Here is a 13,340-nt window from a genome sequence, read left to right on the forward strand (position 1 = left end):
AATCAGTTATAAAAAGAATGAAATCTTTCCATTTGCAATGACATGGAGCTAGAGAATATTAGGCTAAGCAAAATAAGTTAGAGAAAGACAAATACCATATAATTTAACTCATATATGGAATTTAAGAAACAAATGAGCAAAGAGAAGAGAGAGAGAGACAGAGAGAGAAGCCAAAAAACAGACTCTTAACTAGTGAGAACAAACTGATGGTTACCAGAGAGGAGGTGGGTTAGGGACTGGATGAAATAGGTGATGAGGATTAAGGAGGACATTAGTCATGATGAGTACCAGGTAACGTTTGGAATTATTGAATCACTATATTGTACACCTGAAACTAATATAACACTATATGTTATCTATCTTGGAATTAAAACAAAACAAAACATCTGGTGCTATAGTGTGAAAGCAGCCAGAGACAATATGTAAATGAGTAAGCTGTAACTATGTTCCAATAACATTTTATTTACAAAACAAGCCTGTGGAATATGGCTTCCTAACCCTTGCTCTAAGGCTTATAAAATACACTTATCATAGTCCACTTAGATTTTGTCCTTCACCACTTCAAATTAAATGTAGGCTTTACCACTATGTAGGTCCGTCCCTTTATTGTCTCTCCTTTATGTCGCAATTGTCTTATGTATTACATCTACAAATGCTGAAAACCCCACCACAGTTTCATAATTTTTACTTTCAACCATTATAGACATGTTAGAGAACTTAAAAGGACAATCTATATTTACCATTTCTGTTGCTCCTCCTTCTTGATGTCCCCAGTTTCCTGTTATCATTTTTCTTCTGTTTGAAGAACTTTCTTTAGCATTTCTTGTACAGCAGCTCTGCTAGTGACAAATCCTTATGCTTTCCTTCACCTAAGAATGTCTTTATTTTATATAACTGCTGATTGACATTTTCATTGGATATAGAATTCTGACTTGACACTTTTCTTCCAGCACTTTAAGTGTTGTTCCAGCTCCCTCTGGATTCCATAGTTTCTGATGAGAAATCTGCAGTTCTCTGAGTCATTGATTCCTTATATGAAATGGATTCTTTTTTCTAGATGTTCTTTGGATATTTTTCTATATCTTTGATTTTCACCAATTTGATTATTATGTCCGGTCATAGGTTTCTTTGAGTATATTCTGTTTGCCGTTCACCAAGCTTCTTGAATCTGTGTTTCTGCCAAATTTGGAACCAAACATTTTAGCCATGAATTCTTTCAATAATTTTTCTAAATCATATTTTTTCTCCTCACCTTCTGGGACTCTGTTGACACAAATGCTAGATATTTGGTCTTATCCCGCAGGTCTCTGAGGTTCTGTGGGTTTTTTTTTTTTTTTAACCGGTTTTTGTTTGTTGTTTAGGTTGCATAATTTATATTGATTATCTTCAAAGTCATCTCCATTCTGCTATCCAGTGAATATTTTATTTTGGTTACTCCCATTTTTCAGTTCTAAAAGTTCCACTTGGTTCTTCCTTACATCTTCTATTTCTTTGCTAAAACTTTCTATCTTTCCATTTATTTCAAAAGCATTTCTTCTTTCAGTATAGTTATACTAACTGCTTTGAAGTCTTTGCTTTAAATTCCAACATTTCTGTCATCTTGGGGTTGGTTGTCTTTTCCCTGGAGAGTACTTTGTAGGCTGAGTAATTTTATGTTGTATCCTGGATATTTTGAATATCGTTTTGAGCCCCTGGATCCTATTAAAATCCTAGTGAGAGTGTTTTTTATTTTAGCAGTCTATCGACCAGGTTTGGTTCAAGGAGCCACCTACCTTCTTTGTATTGTGGTTCTGATGTCAGTTTAACTTTGTTTGTGGTGCTATCTAGATCAGTCCTTTATGTGTGCCACCCAGTGGTCAGTCAGACCTAGACAGTGGTCCACCCAGTAGCTCGTTTCATAAAGCTTTGGTAAGATGTTGAAGGTCAGATCCATGCTTGTGCAGCTTTGAGGTGAGCCCAAGAGTTCACACACAACTCTATGGGACTCTCGATTTCCCTCCTCTCTGTGATCTGACACTCTGATTCTCTCATTCTTCTTTTCCCAATCCTTTGCCCAAAAACACTGGGGCTTTAACTTCTCTATTTTGCTGAGCATTTCCCACTATATGTCTGGGCTAAGCATCAAGAGAACAAAGAAAGAAAAAAGCAGAGGGATTTGATTCACACTCTTGGGACCACAGCTTGTGTGGTCAAAGGAGTTCTCCCTCAGTTTTCAGTGCCTGCACAGTCACTGTTGCTGTCATTGTGCTACTATAACTACACCACCATGGTACTGCCTGGGGCTAACGGGGGAAGAGAAGAAAAAAAGAAAAGCAACGGATTTCCCCATCTCGGACCCTTAGAAGTCCCTTTCCTGCTCCTCAGACCTGCAACAGAGGGCTCCAAGAGGAACTCTTTCAGTTCATACCTGATGTACACTTCCAGGTTTGGGGAGGCCTTTTAGTGCATTCTGGGTGATAATGGAGTTAGGGGGAGGGGATGGTAAGCTCACCACTGTTTTCATGGAACTTCAAATTCTGGTTCCTTCCTCCCTACCATTTTTTTTTTTTTTTCAACTTTTTTTTTTTTTTTTTTTTTTTTTTTTGGGACAGAGAGAGACAGGGCATGAACGGGGGAGGGGCAGAGAGAGAGGGAGACACAGAATCGGAAACAGGCTCCAGGCTCCGAGCCATCAGCCCACAGCCTGACGCGGGGCTCGAACTCACAGACCGCGAGATCGTGACCTGGCTGAAGTCGGACGCTTAACCGACTGCGCCACCCAGGCGCCCCCCTCCCTACCATTTACTTCTCTGAAATCTCAGATGGCTATCCCATGCGTTCTGTCCCGGAACATGGGAGTGATGGGCAGAGGGTGTGTCTTCTCCACTTATGATGTGTGTAATCTCGAGCAAATTACATAACCTCCCTGTACCTCTTTTGTCATCTTTAGAAGAAAATAATGGCACAAACCTCAGTAGGTTGTGTAAATGAGTTTATATACATAAAGCATTTAGAATAGTGCTTGACTAAGCACTTAATAAATATGTCTTTATAATTATTAGCAAATATCATAAAAAGATTGGAAAACAGAGACAGGCAAAAAAACAAAAATCACCCCAAACCCCAAAGCCAAGAGGTATAAAATACACATCGCGGTTTATTCTAAATTTTTTTTAATGTCTATTTTTGAGAGAGACAGAGTGTGAGTGAGGGAGGGGTAGAGAGAGAAAGGGAGACACAGAATCTCAAACAGGCTCCAGGCTCTGAGCTGTCAGCACAGAGCCCGATGCAGGGCTCGAACTCAGGAACGGTGAGATCATGACCTAGGCTGAAGTCGGACGCTTAACCGAGTGAGCCACGCAGGTGCCCCCACTGTGGTTTATTCTATTTCAGATTTTTCAGCCAAGATATATTTGCCAATTCATTGAATAGACAAATGAACATTTAAGTAAAAGAATAGAATTATATTCCCTGCCCCATTTCCCAAATTATTTAATTGGGGAGAGGCAGTAGGTCACAGGATGGAACCTTTCTGCCTCCAGGTCTTCATCCCACTATCCTCCCTCCCTTTGTCAGGCTAACTGCCACATGGGCTTCTAGTTTCAGTGGAAAGATCACATCCTTGAGGGCTTTCCTGACCCCAGGTTAGGTGTAGATCCCTATGTTAAATGCTGTCATGTCACTCTATACTTCTTAGCACTTATCACACTTTTAATTATATCATCATATACTTAAGAACCTCAAAGGACAAGTCTTCTCTCTTGTCCTGTACTTGAAGTTTCACCTTTGCACATCCTACTCTTCCAGATGGTGACCTTGGGCCTACTTACCTGTCCTCCAAGGCCCTGCAGTAAAAACCTTTTCAGCTGATCCAAGTTGGCACTGATCTGGGTAAATCTGCTTATATAAACGGGACTTCACAGCTCAGAGTGGAGTCAAAGAGGGCAGTGAAGGGATATTTCCAGTCCACATCCTGGAGATTCTAATTCAGTAGGAACTGAAGTGGGAGGAGGCTCCAGGAATATGCATTTTCAAGAACTCCCCTGATGTTTCTGATGCTGGTGGCCCACAGAAACATTGCCTGTAGTAGGAAAATTCCAATATGGCTTCCAATGATCCCTGACTTCTGACGGTCACTAGACTGGACCTGGTGACTAGAAGTAATGAGATACCTCTTCCGTGATTAAGTTACAAGACTGATTCCGCTTTCCTGATGTGGTCTCTCTGGCTCTTGCTCTGATGGAGAGGGCTATCTGGGGTGCCTCTGACCAACAGACCGGAAAGGAGGTCCTCAGTCTGGCCACCTGGGTGGTAGTAAATGCTGCTGATAATCAAGAGTGTGGCTGGAAGCAGGTCTTTCCCATTGCAACTTTGAGGTGATATGGCGCCACCTAACACTTTGATTACAGCCTTATGAAGGACCCTAAGGCAGGAAATAGTGTGCCCAGATTCCTGAATCACAGAAACAGGAAACAGATTAAAAAAATGTGCATTGTTTTAAGCCACTAAATTTTAGAGTAATTTGTTACACAATGTTAGATAACTTAATACATGGCCTAGACTGCCCCTCTAAGCTCCCAAACATGTTGGAAGACACATCTAAATGGAGAATTTCTAATCTTTCTTCAACAGGATTTCATGAATACTGACTATAGACGTTGTCTTTGCTCTTCTTGTGCATAAAGATGTACACTAGTCCAATTGCTGTTTTTAGCGTCAGAGACTTTGGCTTAATCTTTTAAGTGTCACCTTTTCATATGCATGAACTCTGAATTCTCATAAAGGCAAGTCTTCTTCCTCCTTTTACCATAGTGGGCCAGCCCTAAAGATCACCTAAGACTGCTGTACATTAGGGATCAGTATGAGAGTATGCCAGTGGTGGTAAGAGTCTTGGTTGGAAATTTTCCTGGTGCCTTGTGCTTGATTATATACGTAGGATCCTTAAATCCTGAACCAAACTTCACGGTCAAAAACTGAGCCCCCAAATGATCTGTTGCCCCATCTTCATGCTTTGGTAGCCAAGGGCCCTGTCTTTGTAAGTCAAACACAAACTTCATTTGCATGTCCTTGTGAATGTGAATGGTTCCCCTCCTGCTTTGGGTGTTAAGCAAGGAGTCCCAGCTCAGCCCACAGTAGACTTTGGAGCCATCCACTGAAGGCTGGCACTAAGAGAGGTCAGGGAAGTAATAGAGCCATTTGCTGGAAGTAGCTTACAAAAAAACCCAAGATACTAAGTTCAAGTGAAAAGTTGGGGCAGGGGCAGAGGTGGGGGGACAGGTTCAAAGTGCCATGAATTAGCAACTTCTACACATTGGAGGGTGTGGGAGGAAGAAGGAGTTTATTTTTTAAAAAATTCTTTTTTAAATGCTCATTTATTTTTGAGAGAGAAAGAGCACGTGCAAGAGGGGGAGGGGCAGAGAGAGAGGAAGACACAGAAACTGAAGCAGGCTCCAGGCTCTGGGCTGTCAGTACAGAGCCCAACACAGGACTTGAACTCACAAGCCATGATGAGATCATGACCTGAACCAAAGTCAGATGATTAACTGATTGAGCCACCCAGGCGCCCCTCACCCAGTCCACTTTTAATCAAAACCTCAGGATCTCACTCCACTTTCTAATTCTATGACTGAGACCTTTAGCACCAGTGAAGAGTGGTCTATCCTAAATCTCCGCCTAGAGAATAACACAACCTCTGGAAAGCAGCTCAGTCAATAGTGGGACCCTCAGGAGGCAATTGCTTCACGTGCAAGTGGGAGGAGGGGAATTGTCCCTTATACCAGAGTTCCCAATTCTAAAGAGTGCACAGCACTACACTAGACGGAGGAGACCAATCCTCCCAGCACAGCAAGTTCTGCCTTGGACAGCAGACAGGAGCCTGCTGCTTCCTACTAAGATCTCAGAGTTCTGTGTGGTTCTGATGCAAAACCTGAAGGTTATTATCAACTCCCCCCTGTATAAGTCTATAAGAAGGAAGGCAACAGGCTGAACTCAAGCTCCTTGAAAGAAGGGGCAGTGACTGTCATTTTGCATCTCCAGCACTTATCACATGTTGGTGCTAAGTATCCAACTGCTTCTGACTGAGTGCTGGGTTACTGAGCAATTTGTCCCATCATACAACTCAAGATCTAGGACTCTCGGCTCCTAGGCCAGGACTCAGCACATAGTATCTGGTTCTCTTCTTCTTCCAGTACTTTGCTTTAGAGGGGACTGACGATGAACCTTCTTCCCAACCATGAATACCAAAGACAAAAGATACCCATTTCAGGACATGTTTGTAGATAGACTTCTCATAGATTTATTTCTGTTTCATGTTATATATAGATATATGTATATATACTTTTTTTTTTTTTTTTTTTTTATACAATCTATATCCCCTTCCCTTCCCCACCAAACTCACAAAAGGAAGTATAAATCCTTCCAGGATTGCCATCAGGCTTTCCAAGATAGCCAGGGCTAAGAAAGAACCATCTCTCAAGATCTCAAGAGACAGCTGCCCTTCTTAGGCTCTGGGGTCATTGAAGCAGCAGCATTCCCAGGACCCAAGCGGAGGAGAGAGGAAAGGAAAAAACTGTAGTGTGACAGGATTCTAGGATGAAAGTGTCCAGTGACTCCTAGAATGGCAGACTGGCTCCCAGAATTCTCCAGGTGGGAATAAAGGTGGGAGCCCTATGGCTCTTCAGATGCTGCCCAAATAGGCTGGGGGTAAGGAGTACAAACTGGGCATTAAGCATGCAGGGGTGGAGAGGTACCAGAAGAAACACATGTGGGTTATGCTGGAGAAGCAGTCCCACCTACTCAATGATATATAAGAAACAGGGAGAGATGTTTCTGCCCCCCCCCCCCCATTAAAGAAATAGGGGGAGAGTACAGCAGGGAGGTGGAGGGAGACAATGAGACACATAAGAAAGCCACATAAAGCAAAAGTACCAACAAAATCATGATTTGTACTTGCCTCCTCCCTAGAGAAGGTGTGATATATGCTTGGGGGTCACGGAGAGGAGAGGGAGGTTAAGGGTCATGAACCTAGGATTATCAGCTGGCCAGGGGCACAGGAAGGCTCTCTGAGGACTCCTAAGGGACAGGCAGGAAGCTGGGACCCCACATCCCCAGGGAAGAAATGACAGTCCTTTCAGTTCGACTTGGACCAAATCTTGGCACTCCCTCGGAGCCTGGCAAGGGGAAGAGAGAGAGAAAGGCTGCAGGGAATCTCCTAACGCCTGAGGGCTCCCCCCATATCCTACCCCCATGCAAATGACTGAAGGGCTGAAGACAGCTAGGTCTCTAAAGTAAAAGCAGGGCACCCCAGAAGCAAGTGGTTCCTGCCACAGTGGCTCACCCCTTGCCCTTTGAGGCTTTCTTGCTGGGCTGGCGCTGGTTGGTGCCAGGAGCAGGTTCCCTCAGCTCAGTCAGGTGTTGCTCAGGGTCCTGAGAGGTAGCCGCAGCGGCTGCTGCTGTTGTAACTTTAATGGTTTTTTTAAGGTTGGCGACCTGCCAGGATGAAAAGAAATGGGGAACAGTGAGGGAAGTTCCAGAATCTGACAGTCCCTGCCTGTCTTGTCTATCTGCTACAGCCACGGTGCAAACCCCCCTGAACAGGACAACTGGCCCAGGCTGGAGGAGCCTGGGTCCGTCCTGATCCCCTGCCTGCTCACCTCGCTCTCGATCTGTTGCTTCAGGCCTAGCTGCTGCTCCTTGTGTTGGTTGGCACGGCTCACCTGCTCCTCAATGCCTGACAGCACCACCTCACAGCCCACACACCTGCGAGGATCAGGAACGAAGAAGTGTCAGTGGAAGGCAGCAGTGATCACGCACTCGTGAAAAACAGACTCAGGATATCCTGCAGCCAAACCCTTGTCCGAGTAAGGAACCCTCGCCAGGGCACCTGGAAACCACTGGCAACAAGAGTCCCAGGAGCCACAGAGACACTCAGGTCCGATACGAGAGGTATAGGAAGTGCCTGGAGTAACATGTAACAGACGAGTAGGAACTAAAAACAAAATTGGGTAGACGTTGGAGAAAAAATAAAATAAAAAAGGTATATTAATGAATTTAAGCTAGACAAGAACAGAAAGAGAAAAACGGAAGTGGAAGAGACCCATGGCCTGTAGACAGTGCAGGTTACAGTACCGCTCCTCCTCCCTTCCCCCACTTACTGTACCAAGGACACTGCCTCTGGCCTCCTGCCTCCCAGGCCCTCCTCTGCTCCCTTCTGCCCTCAGAAGCCTTTGGAGGAATGAGCTCATTTCCCTTCAACGTCTGGGATTCCACCGCTGGAGCCCAGCCCAGCCCAGCCCTCCCTCTTTCAGAAGCCCTCCCCCTTTCTTGGAGTGAGAAGAGAAGGAACAGGGCCAGGACACAGGTCTCACCACTCCTGCAGGGTCCGAGCAATGGCACTGAGGTCCTGGCGCTGGATGTCCCGCCCAATGCTGTAGTCAACCTCTAGCCGCTGATTGCGCTGGTCCAGGGAGCCGCGGAGAACGTCGGCATACACAGCTTCAATGACAAGGTCTTCCAGCTGCCGCACATTGCGCAGGGCAAGGGCCTCCAGCAACACTGCATATGGGATACACTGGGGCCAGGGGCAGGGGGTGGGGGGGTGGGTGGTTGGGCTGGGATTTGTGCAGTTCTGCAAGCAGACAAGGGCTTCCAAGATTTTTCCCTCCTTTCCCCTCCTGCCCAGGCTCCCCTACCTACTCTCCGCTCCTATTCCTGAATGATTTCCTCTAAAAGGCTGGTTCTAAAGCAAAATAAGTAAACGCACTGCCACCTGAAAAATAACATCCTGAGAAGAATAGCCAGAAATAAAATAGAAGATTTATATTCCCCTTCGACCGTATTCCTCCCACGCCACAGAGAAAGAAAGTGACATCTGCCTGGGTGTCACTCCTCTGGCCACAGCTCAGGACAGCACACAGACCTTGGTCCAGATAAGCCTGACAAAACGGGAGTATGTGGTGTGGGAGGGATCTGGAGTTACTGTGCATCATTTATACTCCACCTCCTTCCAAAGAGCATCTCACAACAGAGAGACACGTGATTTATGTAAAACCATGAAACAACAAGAGAATCAAATAATAATTGGGAGAAGGTAGACAGGTGGAGAGGGTATTTAAAAAACTGAACCTGCAGAGATATTTCTAGCAAACAGAAGCCTAGCACTTCACCAGAAGAGAGAGTCTTGTTCTCAGATCTGCAAGCTGAGGCTGTTGGTGTGGGACTTTCTCTAGCGGGGAGGGTGATTGTTAAACAAAAGAATGGCATCCCAGTTGCTATTTTGACCCAAAAGGCAAAAAGTGTTGAATGAAAAACAGAAACAAAACAGAAAACTAAGAGAATAATATTCAGGCTGAAAGGCTACAGGCAGTAGAGTTTACATACCTTGGAGGGACAGGGTGGGGGTGGGAAGGCAGAACTGTGTGGACATAGGCTGTCTGAGTGCAAATTCCCTTCAAATAGGCCCTTTGTGAAGGGATATAACTCTTGGCTCAGGACTGGGGGCGGGCGGGGGGGGGGCAGGACTCTTACTCACCTTGACTTTGGCAGCCAGGGTGACAACTGATAGGTGTCGAAGCTTATTCTTCTGAGCCTCTGTGAGTGGGGGAAGATTCCGGGCTTCAGCTACGAAAAAAGGAGAAAGTGTAGGAAGTTCGGATTACGCTTTTGTGGGAAGCCCTAGCCTCTTCCTTTGCCTTCTTTTTTTTTTTTTAGTTTTCCATGCCAATTCAAGTCTTAACCTTGACCTATGTACCCCAGGAGGGTATCCCAGCAATTCCTTCTAAGTTCTTTGAGAAATTGCCCTTCTGGGGGCACCTGGGTGGCTCAGTCAATTAAGCATCCGACTTCGGCTCAGGTCGTGACCTCACAGTTTGTGAATTCAGGCCCCACACTGGGCTCCACGCTGACAGCTCAGAGCTTGCTTGGATGCTCTGTCTCTGTCTCTCTCTCTCTGCCCGTCCCCCACTCGCACAAGGATGCTTGTGCGCGGTCTCAAAAATAAATAAACATTTAAAAAAAAGAGAGAGAAATTGCCCTTCTCCCACCTCCACGACACCAGAGCTCTAGCCCTCCGGTTACCTAAGTAATCAGCATATGTCCCATAAGCAAACACTGTGAGCAGCCGGAATGTGGAAGCGAAGTCACTCTCAGCCAGCTGCAGGAATAGGAAGGAAGATGTGACAGGATGGGCCTCTCCCCAGCCTCCCAGCCTTACCCTGTTTTGAATTCCACTTTCTGGCCCCATCTGGCCCCTCTCCCATCATCTCTTCCAGCTCACCGAGAGGACCTCTCTGCCTCTCTGATCACTCTCCCTACGGGAAGGCCTCATTTCTACCTCACGGCCTTTGTTTACACTATTCTCCAAATTCACCAGGCCCTCTTCCTCCAAACATCTTCAATTCCTACCCTAAATTCTGAATTGAAAACAAGTGTTCAGCAGCACGTGCACATGCATGTACATGTATACACACACACACACACACAGTGTTCTGGTCCTTAGGGTGTGTTTCATATTTCTGAATCTGAATATCCTTTAGGCAGTCTGCTGTACTTTCTAATTCACCCAACACTCCTGCATTAGCCTTACTCATCTCTGACAGCTGCATGGCCTCAGCAGGTGCTGGAATTTGTGGCCTCTGTGTCAGACCTGCTGCACCCAGGAGGCTTTCATCACCCAGGTCAGCGCACCCAGATCTCCTCTCCTATCACCGATCACTCATACTGGCACTTAATTTAGGCTGTTACCTAAGAATATCCTTCTTTTCAGTAAGATTACCAGTCCCTGGTATCCCGCTTAGGTCCCTTACCAGTCCCTGGTATCCCACTTAGATCTAGAAGAGCTATGCGTGTGTTTGGCTCTCAATAAATACTTCCTAAATAAATAATTTACACATCTATATCCATTTATCTTATCTCTGCAACTGGAATATAAGTTTTAGAAGAGTAATAAGCACTGTGTCTGCACTGTGTCTTGTATTTCTCTGGTATTCCCAGATGACTAGCAGAGAGATAAACACCCAATAAATACTTCTTTTTCTTCACCTTAATGGACCCTCTTTAGTTCCACGGCCTAGGAAAGCAGGGAGAGAAAGCCAGTTTTCTCCATACCAGAGTGGTCCCAAAAGGTTAAATCCATTGACTCAGTCAATCACTGGCTCTCAAAAACTTAACACAGTTTGCCCATATACCAATGCCATAGCATCTCAGGACTTGGGCTAACGTCAAACATTTTTGTGATCCACCCACTCTAGACTTTAACTCTTAACCCTGCCTCTTCCGTGTGAATAGTTCTCTCTGCTCTGTTCCTAGCATCTTGCCACACATCTCTGGGGAAAAGACACCTTCTAACACTTCTAGACATTTACCTCACTTAAGTGAATTAGCAAAGGGGACAAAGTGGGGAGAGGAGGGCATGTCAGTTTCATGTTCGTTCCTTCCATTTGTACTGGACTTTATACTTCCCATAATCTCACCTGATTTCTATAATTAACAGTGAAGGGCAGTGTCCACTCCAATTTTAAAAGAGAAAACTGAGGTCCTAAAGTAAAAATGACCTGATCAAGGTGACATGATTTTATTAAGGGCTACTACATTGGTGGAGACAGGCTGGAATCAGGTCTCCTTTTCTGAACCACATGTTCTTTTGCTTAAAAATGAAAAATACTGGGTTTTACAGATCACTCATCACCAAAGGGAACTAAGAGGTTTACCTGCCTACTTATTTATGCCAGCTGCTAACTAATCATCATCATATTCTAATTCAACTGAATGGTTATGGGGTTGCCAGTGAGTCCTGCCCACCCATTCTCAAATTCAAACTTAGACCCAAGCCTCCCTGTGGGCTATCCAGGTCAGGAACCCACCTCTCTAACATTAGGCATATCCAGCAGTTCCCCAAACACGTAGACACCAGGAGCCTCCAGCACCTGGTGGATGAGTGTGGCCAGCGCTGCCCCCTTGGCTGACTTGGCCAGGAGCAGAAATTGCTCCTGGTTCTGCCCTGTCACCTTCACCTCGGCACTCATGGCTGCACTGAGCTGGGGGGACCTGGGCTCAGGATATCTGGAGCTGCAAGGAAAGAGGTTGTGAAGCTGGAGGTCCCTGAACACTGAGAGGACGAGAAGCACTGGGGTCAGGGGCTGGATTGCAGACGCACTGAGTCACTTCTGCAAATGAGGAAACAGAGGTGGAGTAGTTTAAAACTAGGATCTAGGAATCCTACAATTGGCCACTTTGATGGAAACCTGACTGAGACAGGGTTGCCACGCCCCCTCCCCCATCCCTGGGCCAATCCCAAGCCCCACCACGTGCACCCCATTGAACCCCCTAGGCACAGGATGTAGTGGGGGAAGGGGCGTTACATGGTGTACACCCCAATAACAACAGTCCCTCAAATTTCCTGGGTGCCCCGCAAGTGCCCCCAACCACGTGACCTCACCCTCAGGATCCTTCCGCGTGGCTCCGCCCCCTCCCTTAAAGAGGCCGCCCAGGGACCGCAGGCTCACGCCGACTGCCCAGTCGTACCCTGGGTCAGACTCTGCGGGCCGGCAGCTATCTGGAAGCTTCGTCTTCCAGCACACCGGGCGGGGCCGCTGCTCCGTCACCTCCGGCAGCTGTTCTGAGCCTTTCCTGCCACCTCCCTGCAGAGTCGCTCTGGCCACTAAACTCTATGGCTGGCTTCCGGGTCGTACTTCCGCTCTTAAGAGACCGGTTTGGGGCGGGATATGCCCCTCCCCTGCCTTCCGCCGGCTGAAGCTCCTGCGAGCGCCAGTCATTCTACTCTCTGATTGGCTGTTGAAGAGAATGACGGGCGCCTTTTTTCCTGTCCTGTTTCAATAAAACTTTATTGTTGGGCGAGCGCCAGACGCTAAATGTAGAGGGAACCCCTGGTCTCCAGCAGGTACCGGGTGGCTATGTGTCAGATCTAAGCTGCCTGAAATCTGGAGATCCGCGGGGCTGCACACTGTGCCTGAGGGACAGGAAAGCTGTAACGGGAAAGAGAGAGGGAGAAGGGAAAGGGGGAGGGGTTGCGGGAGAGAGAAATGAGGAGGAGATGGGAAGGAGACAAGAATCAATGATAGAAATTTAGCAGCAAGGATCACCTGGCTATTTTAACCACTTTTTTTTTTTTTTTTGAGAAGCAAGAGGAAAGAAGTGGAAAAAGTAAAGGAAATAATAATAGATAACGTGTATTGAGTGCTTACTGTTGGTCAGGTATCTTATCTCATTGAATCCTCATACCGCATCCCTAGTGTGACTCCAGGACACCGTTTATCATGGTAGAGTGATGCTTTGCTGTGCATTACATCTTTTAATTCTTCAGAGAGGAAATACCTCTAGGTGGAAGGAAGGCATCTGTTATTCTC

At 46.2% G+C, this 13,340-nt stretch overlaps 1 protein-coding gene across 2 annotated transcripts; it reads right to left on the minus strand.

Annotated features, from left to right (window-relative positions):
* Window positions 1–6,903: 6,903 nt before the first annotated feature.
* COPS7A (COP9 signalosome subunit 7A) lies at window positions 6,904–12,947 on the minus strand. Of its 2 annotated transcripts, none has more exons than XM_058743888.1 (8): window positions 12,413–12,947; window positions 11,838–12,042; window positions 10,054–10,129; window positions 9,509–9,597; window positions 8,346–8,548; window positions 7,632–7,737; window positions 7,316–7,467; window positions 6,904–7,148 (listed from the first exon to the last, which is right to left on the minus strand). In XM_058743888.1, exons 2-8 carry the CDS (start codon window positions 11,997–11,999, stop codon window positions 7,109–7,111), a joined length of 828 nt encoding a protein of 275 aa, XP_058599871.1. In that variant the 5' UTR covers window positions 12,000–12,042; window positions 12,413–12,947; the 3' UTR covers window positions 6,904–7,108. The 2 variants fall into 2 exon arrangements, with proteins under 2 accessions (XP_058599871.1, XP_058599870.1); XM_058743887.1 differs by having other exon boundaries at window positions 12,499–12,913.
* Between the last annotated feature and the right edge of the window lie 393 nt (window positions 12,948–13,340).

The sequence above is a fragment of the Neofelis nebulosa genome, chromosome 8 (genome assembly GCF_028018385.1).
Source record: "Neofelis nebulosa isolate mNeoNeb1 chromosome 8, mNeoNeb1.pri, whole genome shotgun sequence".
Lineage (NCBI taxonomy): Eukaryota > Metazoa > Chordata > Mammalia > Carnivora > Felidae > Neofelis > Neofelis nebulosa.

Bases quoted from the DNA above. Each gene is read 5' to 3' on its own strand.
- COPS7A (XM_058743888.1), bottom strand. From the start codon at position 11,999: ATGAGTGCCGAGGTGAAGGTGACAGGGCAGAACCAGGAGCAATTTCTG. The intron at 7,738-8,345 runs GTGAGACCTGTG...TGATCCTCGCAG, and splicing joins GCTCGGACCCTGCAGGAGTG to GTGTGTGGGCTGTGAGGTGG. The intron at 7,149-7,315 runs GTGAGCCACTGT...TCCCCTTGCCAG, and splicing joins AAAGCCTCAAAGGGCAAGGG to GCTCCGAGGGAGTGCCAAGA.